The following is a 15,811-nucleotide window of genomic DNA, read 5'->3' on the forward strand; positions in this document are numbered from 1 at the left end:
AGGCACTGAAAAGAAAAAACAAGACTCCATTTAAAAGAATACATCACTACTGGCGATTATCAAATTCGTCAGCAGATGCTAAATTCCTGTGCAACCTCCACATATACATATAGGGCATTTAACCAACACTAAAATAGCATGTAACAGCATGCAATGCCTTCTCACACACTTCCACATCTCTGTTTAATCATATTATAAAGAGTGTGTTACTGAATTCAGAGCTTTCCAAAAATGGTAGCATTCATGAGAAACATTTAGAAACCCCAGAAAACCGCAGACTTGCCACCAACTTGACTGAGAAGCCGCACTCTGCTGGTCATGATGCCGATGGTTGATAAGAACAAAACAACCAGCTTTCAATTAATGTAAAATCTAGCAAAATGTTTTTGAACAAACGAAACAATATGTTGTGTTATTGATATGTATACTGTATGTCAAATGTCAAATTACAGCGTCCAACTTATGAGGTGAGTGCAGTCAAAGGTCAATTGTAGCCTATGGGATCATTTTGAAAACAGCCTTGTGAGGTGTGTGATGGCAAATCATTAAACTTATCAATGTTGAAACACATGTAGGCTACTCCTAGCACCTTCATTTCTTGGGTAAAGAAGTTGCGCAGCGCCACCTTGTGTATCAGGGTATTACTGATTCTATGTCGGGAGAGAATTTGCACGTTCACTCGGCTCATCGCCAGTGAAAATCACTTTGTAATGAACGTTGAAAAACGCCCTTTACTAGGTGTGTAAACTTTGTGAAAGTGTAATTTCTGGTCAAACCAGAAAATCTTATGGAGAATGTCAACTAAGTAGGAAACATTAAAATTACATAAATTAGTAATGGACAAGGAACAAGAGATTTTTTCAATGTCATAAGGTCAAAATAACATTGAATTACATATTATAGAGTTATACGCACTTGGGCCCACTAGTAACTAGAAATTCTATTCTTGATATCAGGAATTATAATTTTTACTTATAAAAATTGAAATAATCAATATAAAAAATTCACATCCTGATAATGATTAAAATTTAATTCGTCTTGCCATAAGAGGGCTCGTAAAAGTGACTAAATCAAGAGAGAGACCTCCTAATTTAGAAACACTGTTTTCAGTGCACACCTCCATGTGCCTGCGCCAGAATGAATATGGCCTACATGCTGTTATGTGAAATTTTCTTACCCTTGCTTGAGCCCAAAGCATGAAAATGAAAACCACAATGGGTAAAAACATTTTACTAAGAACTATTAATAACTTATACAAAAATAAACACTTCCCACAAGGGGGAACAACTGAGGAATAGAAACTAAACAAAAGCCAAACAATCCTTCGAAAGAAGGCGGAACACGGCAGGAACAAGCCTAAGATAGGGTACCAATACCATAAGCACAAAACGACATAAAAAGTGACAACAATCCGACAAGGTACAGTGATGTTTGAGAGAAATGACAGGAGGACACGTGGGGCAAAGTAACAACCGTCTCAACACAAAACAACTGCAGGACTGTCCCGACCCTGTCCAGAGAGTTAGAGAACTCGAAAACAGGAAGGACAGAGTCCTGATAATGTATAACTTCCTGTTTTATTTCACAGTCTATTTACTGTTATCTGATATAATGTGCTATAATTGTTACATCGCTAATTATATTTTCTGTGACTTCCCTCTTTTCATCAAACACTTTATCAAACATCTCAGAAAGCAAGTGTTCTCTCAGATTAATGAAATGGATGCAGTTTATGAAAATTCTGAATATATGGATTCAACACATCAAAAGGCAGATGTTCTCAATACAAGGGTAAGAAGCTCATGCATCAGAATCCATATACTTCACATCTCTCTTTCAAATTCATCACTTTGTTTTAAAGAGGCCTCTCCAGATTAGGGAAATATGCATTATTTTTCTTAACATTACTTTGACACAGTTGGTTTACAGTTGGTTACCCCTCCTTGAACTGCCACCTTACCGTGGTGGAGGGGTTTGAGTACCCGAAAGACCCTAGGAGCTATATTGTCCGGGGCTATATGCCCCTGGTAGGGTCTCCCAAGGCAAACAGGTCCTAGGCGACGGGTCAGACCAAGAGCGGTTCAAAAACCCATAGGATGACTACAATTTCGAGGACCGTGACGTCGCCCGGTATGGCGCAGCCGGGGCCCCACCCTGGAGCCAGGCCCGGGGTTGGGGCTCGTATGCGAGCGCCTGGTGGTCGGACCTTCCCCCATGGGGTCCGGCCGGGCTCAGCCCGAAGGAGCGACGTGGGACCACCCTCCCGTGGATTCACCACCTACAGGAGGGACCGTTAGGGGCCGGTGCAAAGTGGAACGGGTGGTAGTCGAAGGCGGGGGCCTCGACAACCCGATCCCTGGACGCGGAATCTAGCTCTAGGGACATGGAACGTCACCTCTCTGACGGGGAAGGAGCCGGAGCTTGTGCGTGAGGTTCAGAGATTCCGACTAGAGATAGTCGGGATCACCTCTACGCACAGCTTGGGCTCTGGAACCACACTCCTCGAGGGAGGATGGACTCTTTACCACTCTGGAGTTGCCAAGGGTGAGAGGCGGCGGGCTGGTGTGGGTTTGCTTATAGCCCCCCAGCTCAGCCGCCATGTGTTGGAGTTTACCCCGGTGAACGAGAGGGTCGCGTCCCTGCACCCCCGGGTCGGGGATAGGTCTCTCACTGTCGTTTGCGCCTATGGGCCAAATGGCAGTGTAGAGTACCCGGCCTTCTTGGAGTCTCTGGGAGGGGTGCTGGAAAGCGCCCCGACTGGGGACTCCGTCGTTCTGCTGGGTGACTTCAACGCCCACGTGGGCAGCGACAGTGACACCTGGAGGGGCGTGATTGGGAGGAACGGCCCCCCTGATCTGAACCCGAGTGGTGTTCTGTTATTGGACTTCTGTGCTAGTAACAGTTTGGCCATAACGAACACCATGTTCAAGCATAAGGGTGTCCATCAGTGCACATGGCACCAGGACACCCTTGGCCGGAGGTCAATGATCGACTTTGTTGTTGTTTCATCTGACCTACGGCCGTATGTCTTGGACACTCGGGTGAAGAGAGGGGCGGAGCTGTCAACCGATCACCACCTGGTGGTGAGTTGGATCCGATGGCGGGGGAGGAAGCTGGACAGACTCGGCAGACCCAAACGTACTGTGAGGGTCTGTTGGGAACGTTTGGCCGAATCGCCTGTCAGAAAGATCTTCAACTTCCACCTCCGGCAGAGCTTCGACCAGATCCCGAGGGAGTCTGGAGATATTGAGTCCGAGTGGACCATGTTCTCCACCTCCATTGTCAACGCAGCCACTCGGAGCTGTGGCCGTAAGGTCTCCGGTGCCTGTCGAGGCGGCAATCCCCGAACCCGGTGGTGGACACCGGAAGTAAGGGATGCCGTCAAGCTGAAGAAGGAGTCCTATCGGGCCTGGCTGGCTTGTGGGACTCCCGAGGCAGCTGACAGGTACCGACAGGCCAAGCGGACTGCAGCCCGGGTGGTTGGGGAGGCAAAAACTCGGGCCTGGGAGGAGTTCGGCGAGGCCATGGAGAAAGACTATCGGTCGGCCTCGAAGAGATTCTGGCAAACGGTCCGACGCCTCAGGAGGGGGAAGCAATGCCCCACCAACGCTGTTTACAGTGGAGGGGGGCAGCTGTTGACCTCGACCGGGGATATCATCGGGCGGTGGAAGGAATACTTCGAGGATCTCCTCAATCCCGCCGTCACGTCTTCCATTGAGGAAGTAGAGGCCGAGGGCTCAGAGGCGGACTCGCCCATCACCCGGGATGAAGTCACCGAGGTAGTCAAGAAACTCCTCGGTGGCAGGGCACCGGGGGTGGATGAGATCCGTCCTGAGTACCTCAAGTCTCTGGATGTTGTGGGGCTGTCTTGGCTGACACGCCTCTGCAGCATCGCGTGGCGGTCGGGGACAGTGCCCTTGGACTGGCAGACCGGGGTGGTGGTCCCTCTTTTTAAGAAGGGGGACCGGAGGGTGTGCTCCAACTACCGGGGGATCACACTTCTCAGCCTCCCCGGGAAAGTCTATGCCAGGGTACTGGAGAGGAGAATCCGGCCGATAGTAGAACCTCGGATTCAGGAGGAACAGTGTGGTTTCCGTCCCGGTCGTGGAACACTGGACCAGCTCTATACCCTCTTCAGGGTGCTGGAGGGTTCATGGGAGTTTGCCCAACCAATCCACATGTGTTTTGTGGATCTGGAGAAGGCATTCGACTGTGTCCCGCGCAGCATCTTGTGGAGGGTGCTCCGGGAGTATGGGATTCGGGACCCTTTGCTAAGGGCCATCCAGTCCCTCTACGACCGGAGCAGGAGCTTGGTTCGCATTGCCGGCAGTAAGTCAGACTTGTTTCCGGTGCATGTTGGACTCCGGCAGGGCTGCCCTTTGTCGCCGGTTCTGTTCATAATTTTTATGGACAGAATTTCTAGGCGCAGCCAGGGGCCGGAGGGCGTCGGGTTTGGTGACCACACGATCACATCTCTGCTCTTTGCGGATGATGTCATCGTGCTGGCCCCATCAGACCAGGACCTTCAGCATGCACTGGGACGGTTTGCAGCCGAGTGTGAAGCGGCGGGGATGAGAATCAGCACCTCCAAATCTGAGGCCATGGTTCTCAGCCGGAAAAGGGTGGCTTGCTCACTTCAGGTAGGTGGAGAGTTCCTGTCTCAAGTGGAGGAGTTCAAGTATCTGGGGGTCTTGTTCACGAGTGAGGGAAGGATGGAGCGGGAGATTGACAGACGGATCGGTGCAGCTTCTGCAGTAATGCAGTCGCTGTACCGGTCTGTCGTGGTGAAGAAGGAGCTGAGCCGCAAAGCGAAGCTCTCGATTTACCGGTCAATCTACGTTCCTACTCTCACCTATGGTCATGAGCTGTGGGTCATGACCGAAAGAACAAGATCCCGGATACAGGCGGCCGAAATGAGCTTTCTCCGCAGGGTGGCTGGGCGATCCCTTAGAGATAGGGTGAGAAGCTCGGTCACTCGGGAGGAGCTCAGAGTAGATCCGCTACTCCTCCACATCGAGAGGGGCCAGCTGAGGTGGCTCGGGCATCTTTTCCGGATGCCCCCTGGACGCCTTCCCGGTAAGGTGTTCCGGGCATGTCCCACCGGGAGAAGACCCCGGGGAAGACCTAGGACACGCTGGAGGGACTATGTCTCCCGGCTGGCCTGGGAACGCCTCGGTGTCCCCCCGGAAGAGCTGGAGGAAGTGGCTAGGGAGAGGGAAGTCTGGGCATCCCTGCTTAGACTGCTGCCCCCGCGACCCGGCCCCGGATAAGCGGTAGAAAATGGATGGATGGATGGACAGTTGGTTTAAATTGTAGTTTATAAAAAAGAAAAATCCTTTCTGTCTGTAATAAATCAGGAATTTCTTGTCATTTTAATAATTCGACCTCATATTAAGAGGATTCAGTTTAGATAATTAAATTCCTAACAGAAGAAATAAATCGAGATTATTGTACCGTCTCAAAAAGGACATGGATTTGCAAAAAAAAGCAACAAGACCCAAGTGTAAATTATACAAATTAAACTTTTCCACTATTTTATTTTATTAACTTTAGAAATTTGAATGTTGCTCAGCTCCCATGGCATCATGGGATATAGAAGTGTCCATCTGATCCACAAGAAGTAGACGACAAGTATATTTCTTGCATATGTTTTTTTACATACTGAGGATTCGAACATACTGTTCACGAATCATACTCATTTTCACATACTATATAGTATGGATTAAGTGATTTCGGACGCAGGGATTCTTATTCATTTCAGGATTTTTTTTGTTTGGACAATGGGTAATTAAAAGGACACATATTATTTTTCCATTTTGTGTGCATACAATAAGTAACTCTAATTAAAGACTCTCATGCTAAACATGTTGCATGTTGGTTGAATAAGTCAAAAATATGTTTTTATATAGTGTTAAAGTGAATTACATTGTGCCAGATTTTCCGCTATATAAATTTGAAACTTGCCATAAAATACAAAGGATGTAAAAATATGAAGGTGCGAATATTATAACCAACTATGTCAAATAAAAAACGTCCTTTTTAAGATGTCATTTTTAATTCCAGGTCCGGCAGAAGTGAGGACTAAAGTTCTTCTAATAGTTCTCTGTGTGTCTGTTGTTCTTCTTGTTGGGGGTCTCTGTGTTCTGGGGGTCCTGTGTGAGTATAAATGACTTTAAATGATCTTTACTCCGTGTATATATTTTAATAAGTCTACATGTGAGAATTTGACTTGCAGGCTCTTGCATTTCCTACTTTGGAAATAATTTTAGAAATCTTTTGAAGTACAAACCAAAAATACTGCTACTCTTATAAATATCCATATGCTGTCCAAATTGAAGCTTTAAAAAACTTGCTTTAGAAAGCCTGCTTTCCTTATACCACCTGCTTCTGACCAACAACACCAAGTGTCAGATCACAGCCATTGATGTAATCTAAGGGCTATAGTCTAATACAATATAAAAGCGCTTTAAAATATATCAACTTCCTGCAATCAACACACCACAAATACCAGTTTCATGGTATTCATAGTGACTATGGTGCTATTATAACACCATTTTCTAAATGTTGTGTTTCAGATTTCATCAGATCTTACTCATGTGAACCCTGTGAGTACGGCTGGACAGAACATGATGGACACTGTTATCTCTTCTCCTCTGAAAAGCGGACGTATTTTGACAGTCGTCTGTTATGTCTAGCTTCAGACGCTCATCTGGTCATAATAAACAATGCAAAAGAACAAGTGAGTCTGAGAGACCTGCAAACTAAAAGGGTTTTATTTTTTGTTTCATTAAGTGCACTTACTGTAATATAAATGCTCTGCTTTAGCATTTCCTGGTGTCTAAAGCTAAAGAGTTTTTTTGGATTGGTCTTAATGATCTGGAGACTGAGGGCCGGTGGGTTTGGGTGAATAACCAAATTCTTAATCAAACAGGAGTACAGTAAGAACTTTGAATATTTATATATGCGCATTATAAACACTACAGATATGTTTTCTTTATATGTTATGTGTATAAACATAACTATAAGGATGATTTATTGCCTGTTTTCACGTTTTAAGGTTCTGGCACAAGAGAGAATCTGGGCAAAGTGAACCAGATAACTGGAATAAAGAAGATCCATCAGGAGAGAACTGTGCTTCTATAGCATTTTGGGATATCTTTCACACTTGGTTTGATGTTCCTTGCAAACGAAATTTTATGTTTATCTGTGAAAAAAATCATTCAATCCCCATCCTGGGTGACAAGGAAAAGTAGACATCTTTCTTGTTCTGCTTTCTAAGCTGGCAGTGTGACGTTTGACAAACATTTTAAACTGTAATTACACCTGAAATCACACTCTATATATTTAGATAATCATGTCTCCCATTTTCACGCTTTGAAGAGCATCTAATCGACTGCTTCAATTTAGAAAGCTTCTTTTTAATCAGATTTGATCTTCATTAATCTTTGTTTTGTGTGATTTCTTGACTGCTACATTTTTGTGTGTATTGGATGATTTGTGACTCTTATTTTCTTTGAAAAGTGTTTCTTATTCTACCCTCAATGTTATTTGCGTAATGACATGGTTTATAAGCACACCCTAACCGTACAGTAAGCACATGTAGTTAAATATTAATACTCAGTTCTTAAATGTTTAATTAAACGGGAACTGTAAAATAAAGTGAAACCTACGGTTCTTACCTTAATGCAAATTCTGAATGTTAGCAAATCTGTGAAATGATTCCAAATATAGTTAGACATCCCAAAAACGATATGGCCGTCTGTGTAAATGCAATAAGCCCCAAGAAGCAGTGGGTTACAGTGAATTTTATAACAGGTAAGGGCGTGAGGAGTCACTTAAGGACATGGTGGTGTAAAAAATATGAGGAGGAAAAAAATATGTTTTAAAACTTTTGCGTTATCTCACAAAACCTTTGCATTCTCCCTAGAAAATTGCGTTCTCTCGAAAAGAAATTTGCGTTATCCTTCAAAACATTCTGCGAGTTCAGACAAACACTTCATGTTTGTGTTTGCCTGCTGGCAGAATTTGAGACTAGCTCAGTACATGAACATTGGTCTATAGAGCTCCGGCAGTCACGTGACCTTTTCTGTTTACACCGCCATGATGGCAGGCAAGAATAGCCGGGAGCCAATCTGAAATTATTAATTTCAGATTGATAACCATAAGTTTCAAGGCAACAGAGTTTACTTTGCTCTTCAATTCAAAGCACATGGAGATGTTCACAGCCAAACTTAATAAATTAAACATAAAAGATCCCATAATGCCCCAGGGGAGCTTTCAATGTGTATCATTTACATTTATGCATTTGTCAGATGCTTTTATCCAAAGGGACTTACATTGCAGCATCCTATACATTTATACTTAGGTATCTGTAATCCCCTGGGATCAAAGCCACAACCTTGCATTGTTAACGCAATGCTCTTACCACTGAGCTGCAGGAAAGCTATATGGATATGAGCTAAAGGTATCACTAAAGAAACAGATGGCTTTCCTGACCTGCAGGATTCTAATATCTACAACTAACTCATCAACTTTTTATCGTCCAACTCCGGAGACTCTTTAAAAGCCTGGAGTGGTAAAAATCGAAGTGAATTTTGTAATGGATATTCAACTTTGGGGTATGCCGTCATTGGAAGGGAAAGTCAACTGTGTTGTTAGCTAATGTCATGGACCCTAGCGGTCCTTCTTTGTGGCCAACATAGCTATATCAATGACAGGCCCGGATTGGCTAATCGGGAGCACCGGGAGAATTCCCGATGGGCCGATCTGTTTTTTTGGCCGTGAGGGCCGGTGTTGTCATGGCATGGTTGAAATGTGGATGCTATTGTTCCTAGGCTGCCTGCACTCACAGCGGCCCTAATCTTTATATTTATTATTTTACCGCAGCCCCACTCTTTTTTATTTAATGTTTTTTCGCAACCACACTGAGTGTGGCCTGAGGGTTAATGATGACGTGATTATGTTTTGACTCCCTGGCCCCGCCCCCGACACTGCACGTTGCTCTAAATAGAAAACCGTCAGAAATAAAAATGGATAACAGAAAGCGCAAAGACGGTGCTGAAAAGGCCAGAATAAAATGAAGAAAGCTCTGGAAACTGACGCGGCCAAATGTTCTAGGCTGACCACATTTTTTATCAAAACAAATGAAGACGACGAGACGGCCGGTAATTTAACGGAGTTCGCTTTGGGTGAGCGCGAGCTCATTTCGCGTGGCCGGATGCTCAACATTTTTTGTGACTCGAGCGAACAGTTCGCGCATCGCCGCAGTCAACATCAAAGCTTTGAAGAGATTTTGGGTGAACATGTACGCCTGTACAGGTCAATGTGTCTGTTTTATATTGTATTCAGAATAAAACAATATTTATAAACATTGCTCTTTTGAACAGTTCTTATATCTTCTCATTTTATATAACATAAAGACATCCAATAGGTTAATCTATGGCAATGTACATTTAGCAGTCTTTAACCAACAATATGTAGAAATGTGTCTGCATTATGCACAGAAATGAAAGAGTGAACAAAAAGTTTGATATAAAAAATTTATTAAATCAACAAACAATAGTTCGAAATGCATTTCAACGTCCATCACACACATCTGCTTCACAAGAGCGATGTATTCTACATCTCCACGATTTTTGGCATGCAGCGGGTGAATATTCCATCTCCTTTTTAGCCCTTTTTTGATAGTAGCAACAACACAAAATCTCCTACGTTTCCCTGTCGAGCAGCTGCCATTCTGAATGATCTGACGTAATTCCGGTTAAATTCCTATTTTTCTTCTACTTCCTGCGGATTTACAGGACGATTTCGTTTGTGCGCCCCCTGTTGTTTCAAAGAATATCTCAACGGCGAACGCGTCAAGTATAAACGTCTCGTCCGTTTGGGGAGTTGCGCGCGTGGACAGCGGAGGCTCGCGGAAAGGAGCCAGGCTCGTGTATAAACAGGCGTTTATTCAGAGGAAAAAGAGATGAAACAATCATTAGAAAGTTACACTGTGAACAAAAGTCAGATAACAGTGCAATACTTTTTTTATTATTTAACTAATGCTCTCATATTTGTGAAAAATATTTGAAGTTGTAAAGCAGCCGTATCATTGAAAAAGAAATTATAGTGTCATTTGACAGTGCAATACATTTTATTTTTAATCTTTTTAATTTATTTTGTTTTATGTTTTTGTTAGATTTTTTTCCTCATTGCAATGTTTGGATATTTATGAACACTAATTCTTAAAGAAAATAGATTCTGATACTGTCCTTCTATTTACTGTTCTAATAAATCTTCACTGTGAAGCAAAACATAGGCTACTGTATTTTCACTGAATTGGAAATTATAATATTTTTGAAAAATACAATGAATTAAAAGGCTGTAGAGAACAGTGCGCTATTGCAGACTTATATTCTGAGGTTTTAATTATCATTATTTAAATCTAGTCAGTCGTGAACTAAAGTGGGCCAGTCTAAGGCATGAAACTCCAGGGCTGAAAATGAGTCCCAATCCGGCCCTGATCACTGATCTTGCAGGTTAAACATTCCCAAAAAACTAAATGACCCTCTATTGAAGCAATGGGTGGTGGTCAGACACGATGGGGGTGTGTTTGGAACCAGGCGAGTGCTGCTCTTATGGTCTTGTTTCAGATTTGGCAGCATAACGACAGATCGGACGCGATAACGTTAGCGGTGTTGGTTGGCACGTTTTATTGCAGTTAAACAATTTAATCGTCTATCAGGGATTCAGTTTACAAGGGAAAATTGTGGCTGTGTCTGGTTTCGGAAGGCTGTGTCCTCAGTTCTCATTTGAAGTGTGCTACGTCATCGGGGCTGTCTCATTTAATAAAAGAAAGTAGGACACTCCATATGCACCCTTCTAATGTGAGCGACTTTCACAAGAATTCAGAGGACACATGAGGAGTATCCTTCGTAGCTAGAGATGATCAACAATTCTTTGTGTTAGCCAACATCTGTTATTTGAATAAACGGCAGCAGCTGCACCTTAAATTAAATATGTGGTGTTTAAATGTGAACAGTCTACAATATGTGTCACATTTAATTAATCTTAGCAGGCAGATGTAGTAAATAGGTTTTGTGATTTTTAAACGTCTTAAACAGTAAGGCAAAACATTTTACATTTAACTTTTGGCATTGTTAAGGGTTAAACCGTTTCCAGGAAACATGTCGTTCAACCCGGAAACCGTAATAAACCGTTGTGCACCGGTTTGAACTCGAACATGCCCCTGGATACACTGACTCTCCGTTCCATTTCGATCTGATCAAAACTAGCCGTTATGTCAATAATGAGTCAGTTTTGTCAGAGGCATCAGATTCATATTTCTTTAATGAAATATGAGTTATAGAAAAGAATGGACATAGTGTGTCTTTTTAGCTATGGGTGGGATGGATATGTTAAAAATACATTATTAACCAGTATTTATTGGAAATGCTTTTACAAAAGACTGTCATAAGGTATAGTGCACAAAGGTTATGCAGAAGAGAGAAGCAGACAGCGCACGCATTCGACCACAACCACAGACTATTTGTTTAAAAAGACTTCACCAAAATGCCTTAGTGTTAATGTTAAATGAGAGAACGTTATAGATGTTATAATAAATGCTTACTTCATTAAGATATTATTATATATTGTCGTTCATTTAAATGAATCTCTCTACTGAAAATGATGGTCTGGTCAATATGACTAACACCCACGTGACTATTAGATTTGTTCAGTGTGACAGTGGTTTGGGTTTTGTTTGATGACACTGACAGGCTGAGTTTACCCTGTGAAAAACTCATTTGTTTTCTCATTGTTTTTTTAATGGATTTCTGTGCAGACATGTCTGTTTATATTCTTTATGTGTTTACTGTTTGTTAGATGCTGGTAGTCTGCATGACATTTAGCACCACAATGTTTCAATCCCAGCAGATCCAGTGAACAGTAAGCAAATATATTTTATCTGAAGACCCTTTAAAATCACCATGAAATCAAACAGGACAATTTTAAGTGTTTAACACAGTGTTGAAGTGATATTATAATGATTTATCCGTGCACAACATTCAACGACAACTTTTTAAGAGGTAAAGGACTACTGACTGTCCAATGGCCAGGCATTTAAGCCATCTCCTCCAAGCCCAACTTACAATAAACACTTCAGAACATTCTCAAAATGAGCAAATACATTTAATGCACTCAATGAGAAGCCAGTAAATGTTTTAATTCGCTCTATACATTGTTTCAAAGCATTTTTATAGAAAACTTTTCAGTAGAAATAAATCTTCAAATATATTTGATCTACTAACCAGTGAGTGAACTAAACGAGTCATCAGAAACCTCCCACTGCTAGACTTCATTTCCTGTGTGTCTTATGAAGTTCACTCTCTGAAAATCATTTTTCTGTCGGGTCGGTAAAATGGAAGCAATCTATGAAAATACAGATTTCAAACATTCGTCAATCAACAAACACTCTCACTGCAAAGGTATAAATATGAATCTTTTACTATTTTAATTTAGGATATTATTAATAACAGTTTATTTTAGTGGTTCAACTAAAGTTACAGAAAGCTTAATTTTGTGATGGGGAGACTGTTGCAGTCAGTTAAGCGACGTCAGCGATCATTTAAAGCATTGGTTATTAATTTACATGTGCAATGTTAGAGACGCTTAATGACATTTTATAAAACTTGTATTTTAGCATAAACACTAAAATGTTTATGCTTTATGTTGCACATTTCATAGACATTGGACAACTGAAGTACTTTACGTAGACAATAAATATTCAACAAAATGATAATAAAAAATGACCAAAACATTGTGTGTAAATGTTTAAAATAAAAACAGGTAAACAAACTGAACAGGTAAACCCATCTGCATCCCAAGTATCTAAAATGGCTGTATTATTAGGTTTTTCAAAAGTTAATTTCATTTTATAACTGTACCATTAGCTCTTCCTGCCTGTTCTGTGTAAAGTTGCGTAATCACAAGAACATATCCTGTGTGAATCGTTGTGGAGTAAAAGGCCATTATGTTCATGTTATCACGCTTTGCAGACAGAACCCAAACGCAGGCAGTTTAGGGGTAACAGAAAAGACTTTATTATAAAACAAGAAAAAAAAAACATCCTCTATGGGGGAAAGACACGATGACTTGAATAACAACTCGAACCAAAAAACTTCCCTCAAGGGGATAAAACAAACACAAGGAAGAATCCAAATAATAAATCCAAACACGAAATGGTAAAAATGATGATGGATTTTTTCATCATTCTTTGACCAATTTAGTTTTAGAACAATCCATGACTACCTCATAATAAAGTATTTTTTACAATATTTGAGAGATATTAGCCATTTGTGTACGTAGAAAGAGTTTTAGATGTTTGAGTTCAGCTCACGAAGAATGGAGTCAAAATAAAAGTGTTGCGTTTATTATTTTGGTCAATGTATTTATGGTTTAGTTCTATATGCACTTAAAATAAAGTACTTTGCAATAACTCTTTATCTAGATTTATTTATGCTGTGATCACCTATGTCTACATCTTCACGGTAACTGTATATATCGGTGGCACTTGTGGAGCTTGTGCACCATTCTGAAAAGTTGAAATATTTTTATCTCGATAAAAACAGTGTTGCACTGCATGTGCTTGTCGGGCAACTACATTTAAAATAAGGAATATGCGTGTGCAAAAGACTCAAAATGTGCACATGTGTACATGTATTAAGAAGAAAAGGAGCATTTTTATGCTAATGAGGAATTATGCTGGCAGATAAATTCCAACAGCTATATATGAACTTTACATGAATCACTTTATGAATCATTACATGTTACTTCAGGTAGTCCCACAGTTCATCAGGAGAGAGCTGTTACTCCGTCTAAAGGGACTAAAGTTCTCCTGATAGTTCTCTGTGTCTCTGTTGTTCTTGCTGTTGGGGGTCTTTGTGTTCTGGGGGTCCTATGTGAGTATAAATCATTAGGTTTTCACTCAAACAGAAAAACTTGTTTCTTCTTAACTCTTAACACACTTGCTTTTGCACTTCATTTAATCAGATTTTAATCAGCGTGCAGATTCTGAATCATGGAAAGTACAGTACAACATGGTCTTAATGCAGCTGTCGGATCAAGACATTAACAACACAAGTAATATATAATGTAAACTATACAAAAATATGTGTAAAATGATTATGTGAGTGAAAATGTCTCAATAGTATCTTGTGTCAGCATATTCTTTATTGCCTCTGCAGTCATGGAGAAAAGTCTTAAAGAACTTACAGCCAATTTCACCACAGTCCGAGATCAACTGTCATTTTACACAGGTAAATGATAAACACAATTTACAACACAATATAAAGTTATTGTCTTAACACAGGTCAGTCTTTTGAGCGCATTTGTGTCTTGTTATTTCTGTACCAGTTTTTGAAAGAGAGCTTCTTGAATTCAAGGACAAGTTTGACAGACTTAGATCCTTATTTTACAGCGGTGAGTTTCACATCCGTCGTTAATACATATTTTTACACATTCAACCAAACTATTATTAATGACTAACATATCTTACTCATTATTTACAGCTCAGTTTTGCCATCTTTCAAAGGATGGTTGGACAGTTTGTCGTGGAATGATTTACTTCAGTGCTGATAAACAGAACTGGTCAAAGAGTCGTGATGTGTGCATTTCGAAAGGAGCCGACCTGGTCACCATCACAAGCCAAGAAGAACAGGTGAACCAGAGAAATGCTAACAAAGAACTGGTCTAATATTGTTAGTACTGTGATGTCTCAAAATATTTTTTTACCTCTATCAAAGATATTTTTTCTGACATTTGAGTTTTACCTGTTAGGATTTTCTGGTGTCTAAAATTAAAGAGACTCACTGGATCGGTCTTAATGATCTGGACACTGAGGGCCGGTGGGTTTGGGTTGATAACCAAACTCTTGAAGAGACAGGAGTAGAGTAAGAATGCTGCTGTTATGCAGCTTATACAGTATATAAATATTTCAATGGCAATGTGGCCTGTAATAGAAATACATTTTTTCTCATAAAGGTTCTGGTTCGGATCTGGGCAAAAAGAACCTGATAACTGGAAAGTTGAGGATCCGTCCGGAGAGAACTGTGGCAGTCTGGGAGACAGCAATGGCAATTTACACACATGGTTTGATGGTTCTTGCAAAAAGCAGAAAAAGTTTATCTGTGAAAAAAAAAATTAATTTACTTCCAGATATATAGAAAAAGAGGCGTTTTGTAAGCCCAGTTTATTAACACAAAACACAAATATCCATTTTTGATTAATGTCCGAATAAAGTTTTTCTTCAAAACATTTAGCTTTTAGTTTTTGCTGGCTTATACTGTATACATTCAAAGTTAAAGCAACTTGCAGTGAAAGAGCGACATGATCTCATTCATTACAATGGTGGCTTGGTGAGATCTGGCACTGGCTGAATTGCTCAACTAAAGGCAAATGTTGAGCGACTTTCGGAAGAGAAAGCCAAAACACCGGAGCCCACGTCATCCATCTCTCGTCCGTTACTGCAGGTTTCTTTTTAACGGTTACTAGAGCAACCGAAGCAAGTGCTTAATGAGGTCAAATAAGTAGTTTTTAGCTTAGTTAGCAGGCCTAGTGAGATGTTTGATACATGAATATACAAAAACAGATGTTTCCAAAGGTATACAAAGAGCACACACAATATTATAAGACTGCACTGCCCTTGCCTCCATCCATCCATTCATTTTCTACCGCTTATCCAGGGCCGGGTCGCGGGGGCAGCAGTCTAAGCAGTGATGCCCAGACTTCCCTCTCCCTACACTTCCTCCAGCTCTTCCGGGGGGACACCGAG

General features: G+C 41.3%; 2 protein-coding genes across 3 annotated transcripts; both read left to right on the forward strand.

The window, feature by feature from the left end:
- Positions 1-5,780: 5,780 nt before the first annotated feature.
- Positions 5,781-7,298, forward strand: LOC130415214 (CD209 antigen-like protein 2). The gene is made up of 6 exons (XM_056740759.1): positions 5,781-5,784; positions 6,064-6,156; positions 6,576-6,739; positions 6,826-6,938; positions 7,058-7,168; positions 7,280-7,298. The coding sequence occupies exons 1-6, from the start codon at positions 5,781-5,783 to the stop codon at positions 7,296-7,298; spliced, it is 504 nt and encodes a 167-aa protein (XP_056596737.1).
- A 4,565-nt stretch (positions 7,299-11,863) lies between these two features.
- Positions 11,864-15,294, forward strand: LOC130415654 (CD209 antigen-like protein C). 2 transcript variants are annotated; one of them, XM_056741497.1, is made up of 8 exons: positions 11,864-11,928; positions 13,818-13,940; positions 14,032-14,121; positions 14,226-14,297; positions 14,395-14,460; positions 14,550-14,698; positions 14,818-14,930; positions 15,022-15,294. In XM_056741497.1, exons 3-8 carry the CDS (start codon positions 14,079-14,081, stop codon positions 15,182-15,184), a joined length of 606 nt encoding a protein of 201 aa, XP_056597475.1. In that variant the 5' UTR covers positions 11,864-11,928; positions 13,818-13,940; positions 14,032-14,078; the 3' UTR covers positions 15,185-15,294. The 2 variants fall into 2 exon arrangements, with proteins under 2 accessions (XP_056597475.1, XP_056597474.1); XM_056741496.1 differs by lacking the exon at positions 11,864-11,928 and adding an exon at positions 12,316-12,467.
- The last annotated feature ends 517 nt before the right edge of the window (positions 15,295-15,811 follow it).

The sequence above is a fragment of the Triplophysa dalaica genome, chromosome 25 (genome assembly GCF_015846415.1).
Source record: "Triplophysa dalaica isolate WHDGS20190420 chromosome 25, ASM1584641v1, whole genome shotgun sequence".
Lineage (NCBI taxonomy): Eukaryota > Metazoa > Chordata > Actinopteri > Cypriniformes > Nemacheilidae > Triplophysa > Triplophysa dalaica.

What these genes read in the sequence shown, in the direction of transcription:
- LOC130415214 (XM_056740759.1), top strand. An exon ending in CTGTGTTCTGGGGGTCCTGT is followed by an intron (nt 6,157 to 6,575) that starts GTGAGTATAAAT and finishes GTTGTGTTTCAG; the next exon opens with ATTTCATCAGATCTTACTCA. An exon ending in CTTAATCAAACAGGAGTACA is followed by an intron (nt 6,939 to 7,057) that starts GTAAGAACTTTG and finishes TCACGTTTTAAG; the next exon opens with GTTCTGGCACAAGAGAGAAT.
- LOC130415654 (XM_056741496.1), top strand. Translation starts at nt 12,401, where the DNA reads ATGGAAGCAATCTATGAAAATACAGATTTCAAACATTCGTCAATCAAC. An exon ending in TCAACTGTCATTTTACACAG is followed by an intron (nt 14,298 to 14,394) that starts GTAAATGATAAA and finishes TTTCTGTACCAG; the next exon opens with TTTTTGAAAGAGAGCTTCTT. An exon ending in CTTGAAGAGACAGGAGTAGA is followed by an intron (nt 14,931 to 15,021) that starts GTAAGAATGCTG and finishes TTTCTCATAAAG; the next exon opens with GTTCTGGTTCGGATCTGGGC.